Source organism: Plasmodium reichenowi, chromosome 7 (assembly GCF_001601855.1).
Source record: "Plasmodium reichenowi strain SY57 chromosome 7, whole genome shotgun sequence".
NCBI classification, from domain to species: domain Eukaryota; phylum Apicomplexa; class Aconoidasida; order Haemosporida; family Plasmodiidae; genus Plasmodium; species Plasmodium reichenowi.
In genome coordinates, this window is record NC_033652.1 from 985,809 (window position 1) to 1,003,835 (window position 18,027).

The following is an 18,027-nucleotide window of genomic DNA, read 5'->3' on the forward strand; positions in this document are numbered from 1 at the left end:
TTTTTTTGGTAATAATTAACATTGTATATATTATATATATTACTTATTTATAATAATATTAGGATACTAAAAAATTGACATTAAAAAAAATGTTTAATGATTTTAAAAAATAAGTATGTTTTAATAAAAAATATATGCATATTTTTCTTATACTACAAAAAAATAAAAAAATATAAACATATAATATATATATATATATATATATATATAATATAATATAATATTTATGTGATAATTTTAATTATTTATAAAAAAAGAAATGTGTATGACTTTTTTAACAATTTTATTATAAATTTCCTATGAAAAAACAAAATAAAATATCTGTAAAAAGCAAATGAATATATTTTGAATTTAAGGTAATATGAGATGTGTCAATAATTTTGTTTGAAAGACTTTGACTTTTCTGATACCAATATTTAAAGAATTGAGATATATTGAATGTATTGTTTTCAATATAACTTTTTAATAAAAATATTCTAAGTTGACAAGGTTTATTTTTAAAATTTATTTTTATTATATTTAAAATATGTTTAAATATTAAATTTGTATGTGTTGTATTATATCCATATATATATTTTTTTTTCTGTTTAATTGAAGAAAGAGAATTCTTTTTATTTATTTTTTTATGTTTGATTATTTTATAAATACATTGTGATTTCATTTTTTTGATTAGAAAATTATTATGTTCATTATATAAATAAAATTTATATTTTTGATCATCCTTATTAAATTGCTTCTTATTAAATTTGAAGAATTTACTTTGTGTTATATCTATCCTATAACGATAATATATATTATAGATAAAATTTCTATTAAATATTTTATTTATATTTTTTTTGAAAAATGCTTGTGATGGTTCCTTTCTTGTAATTTTATGTTTGCGCTTCATTTTGTAATACCTTTTGATATGATAAATCTTATCATAATTATTACATGTGTAATAATTATTATGATAATAATTACTATTTATAGTGAACAGTGAATATATGTACTTATTATATTTATAATCATAAGAATTCCTAAATTGTGGTAGGTACAGGAAATTTTCTACTTCTTTTTTAATAACTAAATTCCAAAAAACGTCATATCTTGGGAAGTTACAATATTGTGTAAATAAATCAATAAAATGATTTGCTGTTCTTATAGGTATTATTTCTGTTTGAAAAAGTATAGGTTTTTTTATATATCCTTTATGATAATATTGTATGAAAATTGTTTTAATTAATTTAATATTTTTTTCAAGAAAATATACAAAATAGTAGTCATTATTAAAAAACGGCAAATATTTTATCAAGCTATTACTATTTTGAAGTGAAGAGTGATGTTTATATATGCCTTCCATTATCTTTAGATATTCATAATTATGACATTGTAAATCTTTTAAAGTGTCAAATGAATTATCCACCTTATATTTATTTGTAGATTGATCGGGGAAATATGTAATATTTGTTCTTTGATCAATATTCTCTTGTATATTATTTGATGAAATGACTTTTTCATTTGTTTTATATTCATTTTTGTTTTTCTTGTCTACACATATGGACGATTTAATTGTTAATTTGTCCTTTTTGTTCTTTTCAATATTATTATTTGTAGATGAAAATACACCCTTATTATATAATGCTTTGTTTATATTCTTATCATTTATTATTACATGATTTTTTTTATTTGTTTTTTCATGATTTATAAAATAATGAAAAAATTGTAAATCATATATAATTTTTTTTTTTTTTTTTTGGCTTTTGTTTTTTCTGAACAGTTCAGGTTTTTTTTTTTCCTTTTTATAATTAATTTGTTCATTAATTTGTACATTGAAATCATCATTATTTTTCATTTTATTAAAATTATTTAAATGATTTTTTTTCCAATATTGATAGAAAAAATCATAAAAGGAATAGAATGAGTTATATATATATGAGAGTATATATAAATAGGGTATATTTTTGTCTATATGTAAATTTTGTATTAATAAAAAATAATAAAACTTATCATACATTTCTTTGGCTAGTTGAGAATTAATATAGGTATTAATTCGATTGATGGAAAATTGAACTAATAATCTATTGATATCATGAAAAAAGTTTATATCATTTTTTTCACCTGTTTTATAACATAAAGTATATATATTATTTTTGAACTGTTTTTTATTATAAATATTGTTAATAATTAAAACGGGAAAATAATTATAAGTGTTTGGATATAATTGTTTGTTTTTTATTTCTGTATGTTGGTGTTCCTTATATTTCATTTTCAAAATTTTTGAATGGTCATTTAATTTTCCATCTAAATCTTTTTCTTCTTTATTCATATTACCTTTTTGTGTTTGAATATCATCTTCCATTTTTTGGCTATCTTGAACTGGTGGAGTCAAAATTAAATTATATGTGTTATAATCATTATAAAATAAATTTTTGTTTTCATATTTATATGATATATGTTTCTTTGTAGTATAATAATAATTTAATAGATGAAAAAAAATTTTCTGAATGAGTTTTTTGTTTTTAATTATATTTTTTATTTTTGGCACTTTTTGTATATATTGTACATTTTGTACATTTTGTACATTTTGTACACTTTGTACATTTTGTACATTTTGTATATTTTGTACATTTTGTACATTTTGTACATTTTGTACATTTTGTATATTTTGTATATTTTGTATATTTTTTATTTTATTTATATTTGTTTCTTTTTTTGTTTCTTTTTTTGTTTCTTTTTTTGTTTCTTTTTTTGTTTCTTTTTTTGTTTCTTTTTTTCCATCATCTGTATATTCATCTATTTGTTGATCCGTTTCAATATCACATTGATTATGGTCCATATTTTGGATATTATAATTTTTAATTATAAAAAATATTTTATTAAATTGTTCATTAGAATATAAAAATAGTTTTGCAAACTTCTGCTGAAATATAATATTATCATCTTTAGAATGTATAACATTATCTTTTTGTTCATCTATTTTTATATAATATTTTAGGAAAATAATTTCATTGATATTATTATTCATGTATGTATTTTTAATTTGATATAATAATAGGGCTTCTTCTGTAAATATAGAATAATTTTTATCATAAAATTTTATAATTTCTAATAAGAATTTGGATATATTTAATTGATTTGTATTAACATTATTAAATTCTATGAGCTTATTTCTTAATATTTGTTTATTATGATTCTTATTTATTTGGTATATATCAAAAGGTATGTTGTTTTTAATAGTATTGTCTATATGATGACTTGTATGTGTTATATATTTGGTAAGTTTGTTTATATCTTTTGATGAATTTTTCTTTCTTTCTTTTTTTTTTTTTTCTTTTTCTTGATACTTATAAGTATCTATACAATTAGTAGAATCTGTATTATATATATTATCCTTTGTATCTTCACCGGTTTGATTATAGGAGGAAAATATATGTTGGTGATCAGACATATGAATATTGGTATTATCTAATAATATAGAATTATTATAATATGAAGAATATTGATTGTTACATTCTCTTTTCTTTACAAATAAAATTCCCTTACTAATAATATTATTTATTATATCACACATTGAAATATTAAATGTATTTCTAAAAATATTGCATGTGTTCATATTTGTTAGACTTACTTCATAGTAGTTTTCATTAAATATCGAAATGTTGATTACATCAACTAAAGGTATGGCACATGGGTTTTTTATAATTTTCTTATGAAATGTAAGATGAAAATTTTTGTATAAATAATATGTTTGATTACTTTGAACATTCCTTATCATTTTGATTAGTTGATATTTTTTAGTAAAATATGGTTTTAAGATATATGATGATTGTTCCTGTTTATATATAATATGGATAGGTAAGTTAACAAAATGATGATTAGTAATATCATATGTTTGTACAGATCTATTTTGAATTAATAGAACATATAAATATTCAATAAGGTGTATGATAAAATGAGATGATAAATCATATATATGTAAAAAACTAAATAAAATTAATGTTAATGTGCATATAGATATATTTGTTTCTTTTTTTAATATACATTTCCCATGTCCTAAATTAATATATCCTAAATAATAATAATAAAGATTATTTGAATTTTTATCTCTTACATTAATTATATTATTTATTTTCTTTTTAATTTTTCTATTTAATATTTGATCACAACTACCAACAAAAACAAACGATAGACATTGATAGATCAAATTAATAAGATCATTAATATCTTGTTCTTTTATTTTATACATACATGAAAAATCATCATTTCCTTTTAGGTTATTTATTATAATAGTATTTATAAATTTTTTATTTTGACCTTTGTAATTATTCATTTCTAAATATTTACGAACTTTTTTAATTTTTTGAACATATTTCAAAATTAATTTATATGTCTCTTCATAGATAATATCATTGTTGTTACAATACATTATATGATTTTTATTATAATGATGATTAATATTTTTTTCATTTCCTTTTAATTGTTTTTTTTCTTTTTTCTCTCCTTCGTTTTCTACATTCTCTTCATTTAAATAAATATTATTTGAGTGTTCAATCGAGTCAGTAAAATTCCATCCTTTTTTGTTACTCCTTTGAGTAGGTGTATTGGGTTGTTGTATTTTTATATCAGAGAATTTATGTTCATAATATAAAGGGTTATCATCATCATTATTATTATTATTATTATTGTTACTATTATTATTATTATTATTATTATTGTTACTATTATTATTATTATTATTATTATTATTATTATTATTATTATCATTATATTTATTATTATTATTAATATTATTATTTTTATTTTTTTTTTTTTTGTCAAAATTGTCTATTTTATTTTCAAGTGGTGTTATATTTTTACCTGACTCGTTCAGGTGTTTATTTAATATATTATAATTATGTTTATTATAATTATTATTTGGGAAAACATTTTGATGATTTGGAATGAGACGTAAGATATTTTCTCTTTTAACATTATCTTTGATTTTATGTACAAGATAATTAATTTTTTTATATAATTTTTGTAATTTTTTTGTACAATTAATATTATTGTTAATGTTTTGAAAATAAGAAATATAATTTAAACATATTTCTTTGAATTGTTCATTATGTGTTGATAAAAATTTTAAGCTCATAGCTTGTAACACTCCTATGATGATATAATATCTTAACATTTCACAATTATAAATTAAAGTAGAATTTTTAAGAAATTGTTTATGTTCTTCACTTTTATTATTCCAGTAAGGGTTAAAATAATAATTTTTTTTTTTTTTTTTATGTATATTTTCTTTATATTGATAATTTACATGATGAATATTTGAATCTGTAACAGAAGAAGGATTTATAAATTTTATATTTGAATAGTTTTTATTAATATTTATATCTTTTTTGTGACCACACATGTGTATACATTTTTTGTTGTCATTATTTTCGTTATTTTCATCATTGTTATGATTAATGTTCATATGTTCATCTTCATTTTGATCTTCTCCTATATATCCATTTATATCATTTTTAGTTTCTTTGTTACCTTGATAGGTGCATTCCTCATATTCGCTATGATCAAACACATCATACTGGGTAAGATTAAGACCATGAAAGAAATAACTAAAATTATCTACTGGTTGATTCATTTTTTTATTATAACATGTAATGTAATTATTTTCCCTGATAACAAAATAACAACCGTTTGTGTATGTTTTATTCATCTCATTATATATAAATGGATGTGCTAAATTAATATGACCATTTTTAAATACATATTGATTTTGAAGATTTATTTGTTTAAAATCCCCATCATTATTTATAAGATGCATATATGGTAATTTGTTATTTGCTACATATAATTTTTCATAAGATTCTTCACAGAAACCAACTTTCGAACCTGTTTCACAAGAATTATTACAAGCACAATGTTGATAATTTGTTTTATGATTGTATTTTTTTAATTTTGTTTTTTTTTTTTTTAAATCCGAAGGAAGTATTCTTAAAAAGCTAGGCAAATTGGAAAGTATATATTCATGTGATAATTCTATAAAATCAAACATGATCATATTTCTTGTAAATACCTTTACCATTATTTCATAGTAATTAAAATAATAAGTATGATCTATTTGTGTAGGTATAAAAATCATATTGCATGCGTGGATATTATTAGTTTTAAAAAATGTTAAGGAAATCGAGAGTGCTGAAGATATCATCATATACATAATATCATATGATATATCATTTTGATTTACATTTTTTAATGAGTAATTTTTTATAAGATTATTTTTATGAATTTTATATGGTATATTAATATTTATGAAAAAGAATAATGTCTTAATAATATTATTAAATATATTACCATTTTGAAAGTTAATAGATCCAACCGACCAAAACATGGATAATAGATTTAATTTCGTTAAATTTTTTTTTTCTAAACATTTTAATATATATTTTGTTAAACATATATTATTACTATTCATATGTAAATATCCTAAGCATATAAAATTACTACTTAATACTAAATTATCTAGATATATTTTTTTTTTTATATGATTTTTTTTCATTTTTCTCCATCTACGTTTATTTTCTTTTTGTATTTTTGTTTTATTTAGATTTTTATGGTATGTATTATTATGAGTATTATCTATATTTGAAATACCTGAAGATAAAGAATTATTAATAGAAATATTTAATAGATTTCCATATATTTCATCAATATTATCATAGGTATCTAGAATATTAATAGATTCATTTTTTGTATCATCATTATTATAAGCATAATTTTTATTATTCCGTAGTAACATTATATCATGGTCTTCTTGACAATGTTCTTTTTTCTCATCTACATTATTATTCATTATTAACACATTTGGATCTGTATTATGTATATTATTTGTTATGTGATGAATATTTGTGCGATCATTTATAATATGATCACTTCTACTTGGGGTTGTATTTAATTGATTAATTATCATATCATCATTACTTGGAATCATATTACTGTTGTATATATTTGAACTTCCTATATTTCTATCTAATACATTTTTCGAGCTGGATGTATCGCTAGTAATAAAGATGCTGGAACTACTTTCCTGTGTGTATTCATTTTCTTTTGAAAAAATCATATGGAGATAATTTTTATGGCTCCTTTTTGGTTTATTACATAGGTTGTTATGTGGATCGTTATCATCCTTATAATTATTATTATGAGACGGATTTATATGGTCATCTCTAAAATATAAATCTATATTAGAATCTTTTTTATGAGTATGATAGTCGCTATATAAATGTTCACTGTAAGAATTATTACATTTGTCGTGCTTCTTAACATGATATGTTTTGGTACACTCAATATTATTACTACAAATGTGAGATGTTGGTTTATAATTTTGTTGTTTCCTTCTGGTTTCATATATAATATTATGATTTCTTGGAATTTCTGAATGGTCGTTATCATTATTGTCGTTCAAACAATAAAATATGAGATGTTCATAATTAATATTTTTATGATCGTATATTTCTTTAAATATGGATTTTAGACATATTGTAGTTAATTCTTTATTTTGTGAATTAATTAGGGATAAGGATAAGCCTAGTATGGAACATATATATAGGCATCTGTTTTTAAATTTTAATATATATTGTATAAATAAATATATTTTTATATTTTGGAAAAATTGTAATAATCCTAATCCATAAATAAAACCAGCAAGGTAATATGTACCACAATATTTATAATTTTTATTTAAAAATTTGTATAAATAATGTTCATTATTAATAATATTTAGTAAAGTTATATTATTATTATGATGATCATCATTTTCTTCACAATTTGTATGTACATATAAAGATAAATCGATTTTTTTATATAAAATAGTTTGACATAAAGAGCATTGTAATTTAAATAAATTTTTAATTTTGGAATTTACAAAATTATTAAATTTTATACTTTTTAATTTATCAAATGTAAAATCAAAATAATCTATTTTTTTATTAGAACCTTTTTTTTGTAAATAATTTGTTGCGTTCATATGACGAAACTCTTCAATGGGGGTATTATTATTACTATGGGAGAGATCATACACAATGTGGTTATTATTGTGGTTATTATTGTGGTTATTATTGTGGTTATTATTGTGATTATTTTCGTGGTTATTATTGTGGATATTATTGTGGTTATTATTGTGGATATTATTGTGGTTATTATTGTGGTTATTATTGTGGTTATTATGGTAGTTATTATGGTAGTTTTGATTATAATTCGTATTATTATGTGAAAGAATATTATTATCATCATTATTATTTATGTTTATTATACCATTTGTACCACTTATAGAATTTATAGATAACCTATTATATATGTACCCATTCGATAAAATTGAATAATTATTAGATGTATTATTATAATTATATGGTCTTATATTATTTTCATTTATATTATTATATGAGTCTCTAAAATTGTTCATATAAAATGACATACTACTATCTCTTCTTCCAATATAAAAATGATGATTGTTAGATCTATGATTATTTTCTAAACCATAACTATTACGATGTCTACTAGTATCATAATTAAAGAACGATAATTGACTATTTCTTCTATCATATATAGAATGATTAAAACTAGATAATCCATTAATATTATCAAAGGATATATCATTGTTCTTATAATTATTATATGATTCGTTTTGTATATTTTTATTAGGTGTATATAAAAAGTTGTTTGAGTAAAATTCATCATTAGACGAATCATTCATATGAGCATTATTCATATTTCTTATGTAAGAAGACTTAGATTTATATAATCCATTGTTATGATAATCATCATCATTAAAATTGTTATTAAAATTGCTGTCGTCTTTTTGGATGGACGAACAGTTATCTTGACTTATGTTATACGACATGTATTCACACTGATTGGTGTTATAATAATTATTATAATTGTCATTATTATTATCATCATTGTCATTACTATTATTATTATTATTATTATTATTATCGCTATCGCGAATTGTTGAGGAACTCTCGGAATGTACACTTGGATCGTTTAAATAAATTTCTTCATTTATATCCTGTATTATACTGCTGTGCCTAAATGAATCGCGTGAGAAAAGAAAATTATTCTGAGAAGCATTGTTCATATGGTTATTATTTAAATACATATTATCAAAAAGATCGGTACTTTGAGAATGTGAAGGTATACCTATTTTTCTTCCTAATTCTTTAATACCAATAGTATTAAAATGCCTTGCTCTTTTTTTATATTTATTTAATTTTTTAAAATATTTATTTAATAAAAAAATAGCTTCCATCTTATCAGTTTTTATGTGAACATTTAATGAGTTGAGCAGATCATTCACTTTGAGTTCTATTTTTTTAATATTCCTTTTATTTCTTTTTTTTATATTATATTTGAATTTCTTTAATTTCTCTTCATAATGTAAAGGATGATTATGATGTCTATTATTGATGTTGAAGTTTTGTGTTTCTTCCAAAAAGCTTCCTGAGTAGTTATTATAATTATAACTACTTCTTTGATAATGATAATTATTATTATTGTTATCATAATAAATATTGTTGTTAAAAATATTGTTATGATTGGGATTAGCCATCAGATATCCGTCTTGAGATATATCATAGTATGAGTTATTTTCCAGACGATTAATACGTGGGCTTCTATCCTCCAGATGATCATTTCCATTATAATTATTAATTATAGAATCATTTCTAGACATGTCTATATAATTTCTTTCATTCATAGATAGATGATTATAATAATAATTATAATTATTAATACTAGGTGATACATTGGAGACATGTGTATTTGAATTAAATGTACCATTTTGATTGTTGATCATTCTTCTATTTCTTGAATTATTAGATGTCACATGTCTTATTCCAGAGTGTATTCCTATTCTATTGTTAGTCTGATTATAGTGAATACTATTATGATTATTATGATAATCATTATGGTCATTATTATTATTGTTGTTTTGGTTGTTTTGGTTGTTTTGGTTGTTTTGGTTGTCGCTTGTGGAAGGATCCCAATAATTATTAAACTCACGCAAGCGCCTATTAAACATAGTAACCTCAGAGGGCTCATTAAAGTTATAGTTATTATTATTATTATTATTATTATTATTATTTCGAATAATATAATTATCATGCGTATAATGATTGTTAATACTTGTGTTAGTATCATTTGTATTTACATGATTTAGAATATTTCTAGATGTATGATTAAATTGATTTATATATGCATTTGTAGATATATGATTGTATGTGTCTAAAATATCGGTGTTATTAGTATGTGAGAATCTATTTAAAGAATTGGTATCATTATTATGAAATGATATATTATTACTAAATCTTGTATTATTATTTTTATATTCATATAAATATACATAAAGATAATAATTAATATTAAAATTAATATTTGGAACATAGTGTATAGAATTAAGTATATGGAAAATATTTATATGATTAATATGAAACATGGATAAATATTTCATTTTATATATTTTTTCAAATGTATAATATAAATGTATAAGATCTAATACTTTATTATTTAAATTATCATTTCTTTTTATATCTAATAAAATTTGTTTTTCTTCTAATTTCTCTAGTTCCATCATTTTTATTATTTTTTTTAAATATTTATTTACATTTTTTTTATTATATTTATGTTTATGTATATATGCACTTTCTAAACTATCCGAAGTATTATACATATCAACAAGATCTATTAAATCATTTTTTTCTTTTCTCAATTCGTTATTTTCTTTTAATAAATGCATTTTTCTTTTCTTATAATATTTTGAAAAATAGTAATTATGAAAATTATTTAAATAAACTAAAACAGGATCTTTATTTCTTGGGAAATAACATGTAGAAATATTTCGGTCCATTTTAAATGTATCGAAAAAGAAGCAACAATCTTTTAATATTTTATAATCGCTTAAATAACTCTTCTGTACAATTTGAATTTTCTTTTTACATGTAGAATTTATAATATTATAATAATTATGATGATTACTATTATTTCTATTATTCTCAATAAAATTATGTCCACTACTTCTTATACTACCATTACTATTATTATTATTATTGTTATTGTTGTTATTATTGTTATTATTGTTATTGTTGTTATTATTATTATTATTGTTATTGTTGTTATTATTATTGTTGTTATTATTATTGTTGATGTTTACGTTAGATGTATTGCTTAAACTATTCATATTAGCATTAATTTTTTTTTTTTTTTTTTTTTTATATTTGTTCGTCATTCTTTTCATACAAAAATTTTTATGAATACCATTAAATATATTATTATAGTGTGTTTCATTCAAAATGTCTATGACTCTATACAAATAGATTTTTAATTTTTCATTTGAAGACATGAGACATTTATTAAGATAAAGATCTTCTCTATTTATGTTTATATAAAAAAATATATTTTTAAAATTAAAGTAATTATATGAATAAAATAAATTCATCATATTTATATGTATTATTTGTTGTTTATCTAATGAATAATATTTTTTATTCTTATTATCATTATAAATTAAATAGAATTCATTTTTGTGTAGAGAACCTTTTTTCTTCGAATCTAGATTTATAAATGGAAAATAATTTGTACTTGAAATTATTTCTTTATTTTTCTTTATGCTTTTATATATTTTGTTATTTATTATATTTTGATAATTATTTAAATCTTTATTACTCATTATTTTATTCTTCATTATTATTATATTATTTTCATCTCTTACACCATCATAGTAATTATATTGTTCTTCTTTATAATGTGTACTATTAATACATTTATTATTACAAAATAATTCTTGTTTTTTTTGAGTTTGTATATTATATATTAAGTATATGTAATATAAGTATAAATTAATTAAATATATATTTTCATAAAATATAAAGTTAAATAATACATTTATAAAATTAATATGAGTTAGGTTAAAATTGTCAAAGGTTTTTAAATTCTGTTTATATAACGATATGCTATTCTTTTCGTATAAGTGTAGATATGATAAGAATAAATTATTGTCATAGGTATTGTTATTATTATTGTCATAGGTATTGTTATTATTATTGTCATAGGTATTATTATTATTATTGTCATAGATATTATTATTATTATTATTGTCATAGGTATTATTATTATTATTGTCATAGATATTATTATTATTATTATTGTCATAGATATTATTATTATCATCATCATCATTATTATTATTATTGTTGTTGTTTCTTTGGGAATTATCGTGTGTCTTTTTTTTTTTACATATTATTACTTTCTCATACATATTATATCTTTCAAATGATGTGTCTTCCTTTTTGTCCTTAGGATGAATAAGCTCTCGTTTTGATTTCTTCTTTTTATCAAACTTTTTGAGATATATATTATTCATATGATCATACATAACAAATTCATGTTTCTTATTATGGTGTGGTGTGCTTTTCATAAAACTTAAATTTGACATAGAGACATATATAATGTCCATCTCATTTTTAAGAACATTACGATAGAAATGATCCTTGAGTATATTCCTTTCTATATTTTTATGATAAAATAAATTTATAAAAGATATAAATAATAAATTTTTTATAGGAAAATATAAAGAATGGAAGCAGAATAAAAATTTTATTTGTTCATTAGAAAGAATAATATTTTTAAATCTACAGAAGTTTTCATAACACGTGTTTATATTATGAATATGTAATAAGTTGTTCTTTTTATTACACATTTTATTTTTATTCTTATGATATGTATGATATGAAGTATGACATTTCTCTTCTTTATCATATATTTTATAATATTTGTTTAATATATTAAAAATACATTTCACTTCTTTTATATAATATTCATATTTTAATTTTAACTTGTTAGATGATTGTTCGTTGTGTTGTAAAATATATAAATCATTAATAGAATCCTTTATATTATCATTTATATATTCCCAATTTTTTTTTTCAGGATATATTATATTATATATGATATCTAATATATTTGTAACTTTGTCTAACTTGATAAATTTCTCTTTAAGGTAATTATTTATAAATAAATATTTTTCAAATTTATATTCCTTATTTCTTTTTGATTTCATATTATCTTGATCTTGTATTACATCTTTGTCAACATCTTTGTCAACATTTTTGTCAACATTTTTGTCAACATTTTTGTCAACATTTTTTATATGTGTCATGTTTTTTGCATTTCCTTCTTTTCTTGTTTTATTAAGAGGTGATAATAATTGAGCGTGCTGAGAATAAGATAGATCATTATTACAACTGAGTTTGTTTCTAAATGTTTGTGGTGACAATTCTATATTTTGTGTTTCTTTATTATTTAATATATAATTATTTTGTAAAAGGGATATATACGAAGTATATTTCTTAACGATTTCATTTTTGAGATATTGTTTACATACATGTCTATAAAAATATGTCATATGTGTTTTTTTGTATGGACTTAATTTGTTGATATAATAAAATGTGAAATTATATAAATTGATTGTATAAGATAATATAATGATTATTAATGCTATATCATCTTTAATTTTCTGATCAATATATTCGTATATATAAATCTCGTCATAAAAGGAATGTAGATAATAAAGTATTAAATATTTATTTTTATAAATATGTGTATATTTTATATGTAAATATTTTATAAACTTTTTTATTACATTATAATAATTATTATGGATAGTATATTTTGATTTCGTTTGTTTATTCTCTTTCGTTTGTTTGTTCTCTTTCGTTTGTTTTTTTTTATTTATAGATATTAACTTTTCATTAATACATGTTGTATTACTACTAGGCAAAGATGATGATAAAGAATGTTCATCTGATGAAATATTTGTATCTTTATCAAAATTAAAACGAAAACAATTATATTTAGATTGTTCATATTCTACATAATGATGAGTATTTCTATTTTTCTTTTTAATATATAAATATTTTTCCATTTTTTTATACATTTTTAAATTATCTACACAAATTAAAAGGAACAGATAAATAAATCGACAAAATTCTAGATATTGGATATTTTCAAAATCTAAGAAATTCATATCGAGCATTTCATTATAATTTATATAATTCATAAAAAATAGTGTATCATCTTTTTTATTATTATAATTTTTTTCTTCTTTTGAAAAAAGAGGCGATTTATTACATTTGTAGTTTGTATTATTGTCATATATGTATTTTTTAGAATTATTATAAATGTGTTCGTTGGTATGGTAGGTTTTATCCATATTCTTCATTTTACCACAGATGTTTTTCTTATTCTTATTATTATTATTATTATTATTGTTGTTGTTGTTATTGTGGTCATTATTATTTTTGTTATGCATAAACATTTGATCATTTATATCCTTCATGTGTTCACATTTTTGTTTAATTAAGTTATGTGCTTTATTACAAAATGAATATATATCAATATTAACAAAATGAAATATATTAACCCTATCGCATATATTTACATCATTCTTCATTTTATTATTTCTACATTCATATATACATAATGTAAAGAACTGCGTACAAATATTTTTACATATATAATAATAAAAAAATATTAACATAATTTTTAAAGATATATTTGTTGGTAATATATTTATATGAACTCTATATGAATCAAACGATAGAGAATTGTTTTGATAATTTATTGTATCTACGGTTATATTGGATAAATTAGAATCATACATATTATATATTTGTGATGTGTTATTATATAAATAAATACTGGATATGTAAACATCATCACATAGTAAATATAACATACCATTTTTATTTAATATTATAATAAAATTATTCATCTGATTAATATTTATAATAGTACCATATTTCATATTATTCTCTTCATCTGAAGAAAGGGAAATATAATTTTTATGTGATTCCCGTTGATTTTTTTTTTTTTTTTTTTTTTTATGATTTGATGAGGACGTATATTCTAGATTATCGGTATGTTCTTTAGTTTTTAATATATCCATTTTTTTTTTTAAAATGTTTGAAAAGTATATGTGTCTTTCATTTGACGTCGAGACATTAACAACGGTTTGTTCAGGTTTTAGATTTTTAAATTGGAGCTTTAGTTGAGTTGTATTTATTTTATTATTTATAGGTACACATAAGTTATATGGAAAATAATGAAAATCATTCATGTTATTACACATGGATATTGCTGAAAAATTTAGGACATTTTTTATAATTTTTATTTTGTCCTTTACATATTTATGATATATAGGTATTAGAAATAATAAATTATTATTATTATCATAAAGACATAATTTTATTTTATTTTGAATCGTTTTATTTCCACCACAGGTAAGTATAATTTGAGGTGTATATGTTTCAGTATTAAAATTAATGTTATGTAACAAGAGATGGTTTTTTTGTTTTGTTTCTTTATATACAAAATTATTTGCTTCGATACTTAAGAAATGTTGAAAGGTAATAAAATAGTTCAAATTTTCTTTTTTCTTGAGATATTTTTTTAAATATTGATTATTATATTTTATAATATCAAAAGAAATATGAAAGAATAAATAAGTTTCTGTTATATTTTCATATGCTATACAAATATTAACATTTGTATTAATATGTATAATATTTATATTTGGTATCTGATTTATAGTGTTGTTTTTTTTGTTGTTATTTTTTTTGTTCTTGTTTTTTTTGTTGTTATTTTTTTTGTTGTTATTTTTTTTGTTGCTGTTTTTTTTGTTGTTATTTTTTTTGTTGCTGTTTTTTTCTTTTTGTTTATTTTTCTCTTTTGGTAAAGACATATCTGTCCATATAAATAATTTTTCTTGTTCATAAAAATATTTACATTTTTTTTTAAATAAAGAAAAATTATTTTCATCTACAATAATATCATGAAGCAATGGATGAATGGCTGAGACGTAGACTATTCGAATTTGATTTTTATAATTATTATTATAAATAGAATATGTAAAATATTGTAAATCTTTAGATTTGTTTATGATGTTTACAAAAAAGAGAAAGTTATTTGAATAAAACATTCTAATTGGTTTATAGGGTAAAACAAATTGTATATTCTCCTTTTTATTTTGTATATGAATAACATTAACTTTGATATGATTTTGATGTATATCATTTTCTAGGGTATATATATATTTATTTTTTATATCATTATAATAATTGTTATTATTTATATTAATTTTTTGTTTTTTTTCTGTACATATAGGATTATCCAAATGGTGATGTATAATATGTGTACATGATTTCGTATGTTGATACAACATGTCTTGCTGAACATAATCTTTTTCCATATCATATTCATCTTTCATATGTTTATGAAGTGGTATATGACGAAATAATTGATTATCCTTTGATAAAAGGTAGTAGAAAGCATTTTGAGATATTTTAAAAGATTTTTGTTGACCATCATAATATTGAAAAAAAAGTAAATTATTTTTTTTACAATAGGTAACTTTGTATTCGTAAATATTATTCTTAATATTGTTAATATAATATTTGGTAATGGTAGTAATATAATTATAACAATAATTATTATTATTATTATTATTATTATATATATTATTATATATATTGTTATATATATTATTTATATATATATTCTCCTTGATATTTATATTATGATTTCCTCTTTTTTTTTTCTCTCCTTTTTTCATTAAGCCATAATCATTACCATATTTCCTCTTCATTTCAAGATAAAAAATTTTTTTTGAAAATTTCTTTAAATAGATATCTTCATGTTTTAATAAAATTAATAATTTCAATATTTTTTCTTTAATAATATTTTCATTTATAAGTCCTTTTGTTATTATTTTAATATATTTTAATACAACTTTATTATATTTTTCTATGGAATCCTTAGACTTATTAACATCATTTTGAATATGATAAAAGCTATCTTGAAATATATTCGTTTCTTTATTTTTACAATCATTATTAATAAGATCCTCTTTCTTATTTTCTATTTTTTTATCTTTCTTTTTTAAATCAAAATAATTTAATATGGAATATTTATTGTTCGTTCCAAGGATGTTAGCGGTTTCCTTTTTTCTTTCTTTTTTCTTTTTCTCTGATTTTTCTCTTTTCTCATTTTTTATTATTTTCTTTTTCTCTATATCATCATTGGGGGGTATATATCCCCATGTATTATTTTGATAATAACTACTTGTACTATTTCTCACACGTTTATGATTCGAGTGTGTTCTTCTTTTAAGAAAATTATCATCAACTTGGTCTTTTAATATGACAGCATATACCATTTTGTTACCGCAAGGAAGTTAAGCATAAATGAATAAATAAATAAATAAATAAATATATATATATATATATATATATATATATATACAAATGTGTATATATATTTGTACATGTATATGTGTATATATTATATGGACCATAGGGCAAAAAAAAAAATATATTATACATACATATATTATATGTATATCTTAAATTTTAATAAACTTGAGAAACATAAACATTTTGTCGATATATGGATGGAAAGGGATAATGAATTTATGTATATGAAACAATGGAAATAAGACTTTCAAAATAAAAAAACTTAAAAATAAATGTACATAAATATAAACATATACACAAAAATCAAAAAGGGAATATTATATCATACCAAACAAATAAAATTATATATGTATATATATATATATATATATATATATATGTGAAGGTATAAACATTTATAATATATATTTCTTAATATATCCCTTATATTTATATGTATGGCGTTTATAATGTCTTACAAATTAAAAATTAATAATACAGAAAAATAAAATAAATAAAATATAAATAAGTAATATATTTATTTTTTATATATATAAATGTAGTTTTTACTTAAGCCACTTAATTATATATATATATATATATATATATATATATTATGGATGTTTAACATGTAATATTTTTTTTTTTTTTTTTTTTTTTTTTTTTTTCCATAAAGAACATATAATTATATAAAGTTCACTCAGGAAAAATATAAAGCATAAAAAATTAAATTTAATCATTCCAAGTGATCATATATTTAAAAAAAAAAAAAAAA

The 18,027-nt window shown here is 19.5% G+C and overlaps 1 protein-coding gene across 1 annotated transcript; it reads right to left on the reverse strand.

Moving 5' to 3' along the window:
* Positions 1 to 286: 286 nt before the first annotated feature.
* Positions 287 to 17,236, reverse strand: PRSY57_0724900 (putative membrane protein; the record flags this gene model as incomplete). The annotated part of the gene is made up of 1 exon (XM_012906902.2): positions 287 to 17,236. One exon carries the CDS (start codon positions 17,234 to 17,236, stop codon positions 287 to 289), a length of 16,950 nt encoding a protein of 5,649 aa, XP_012762356.2.
* Positions 17,237 to 18,027: the final 791 nt, after the last annotated feature.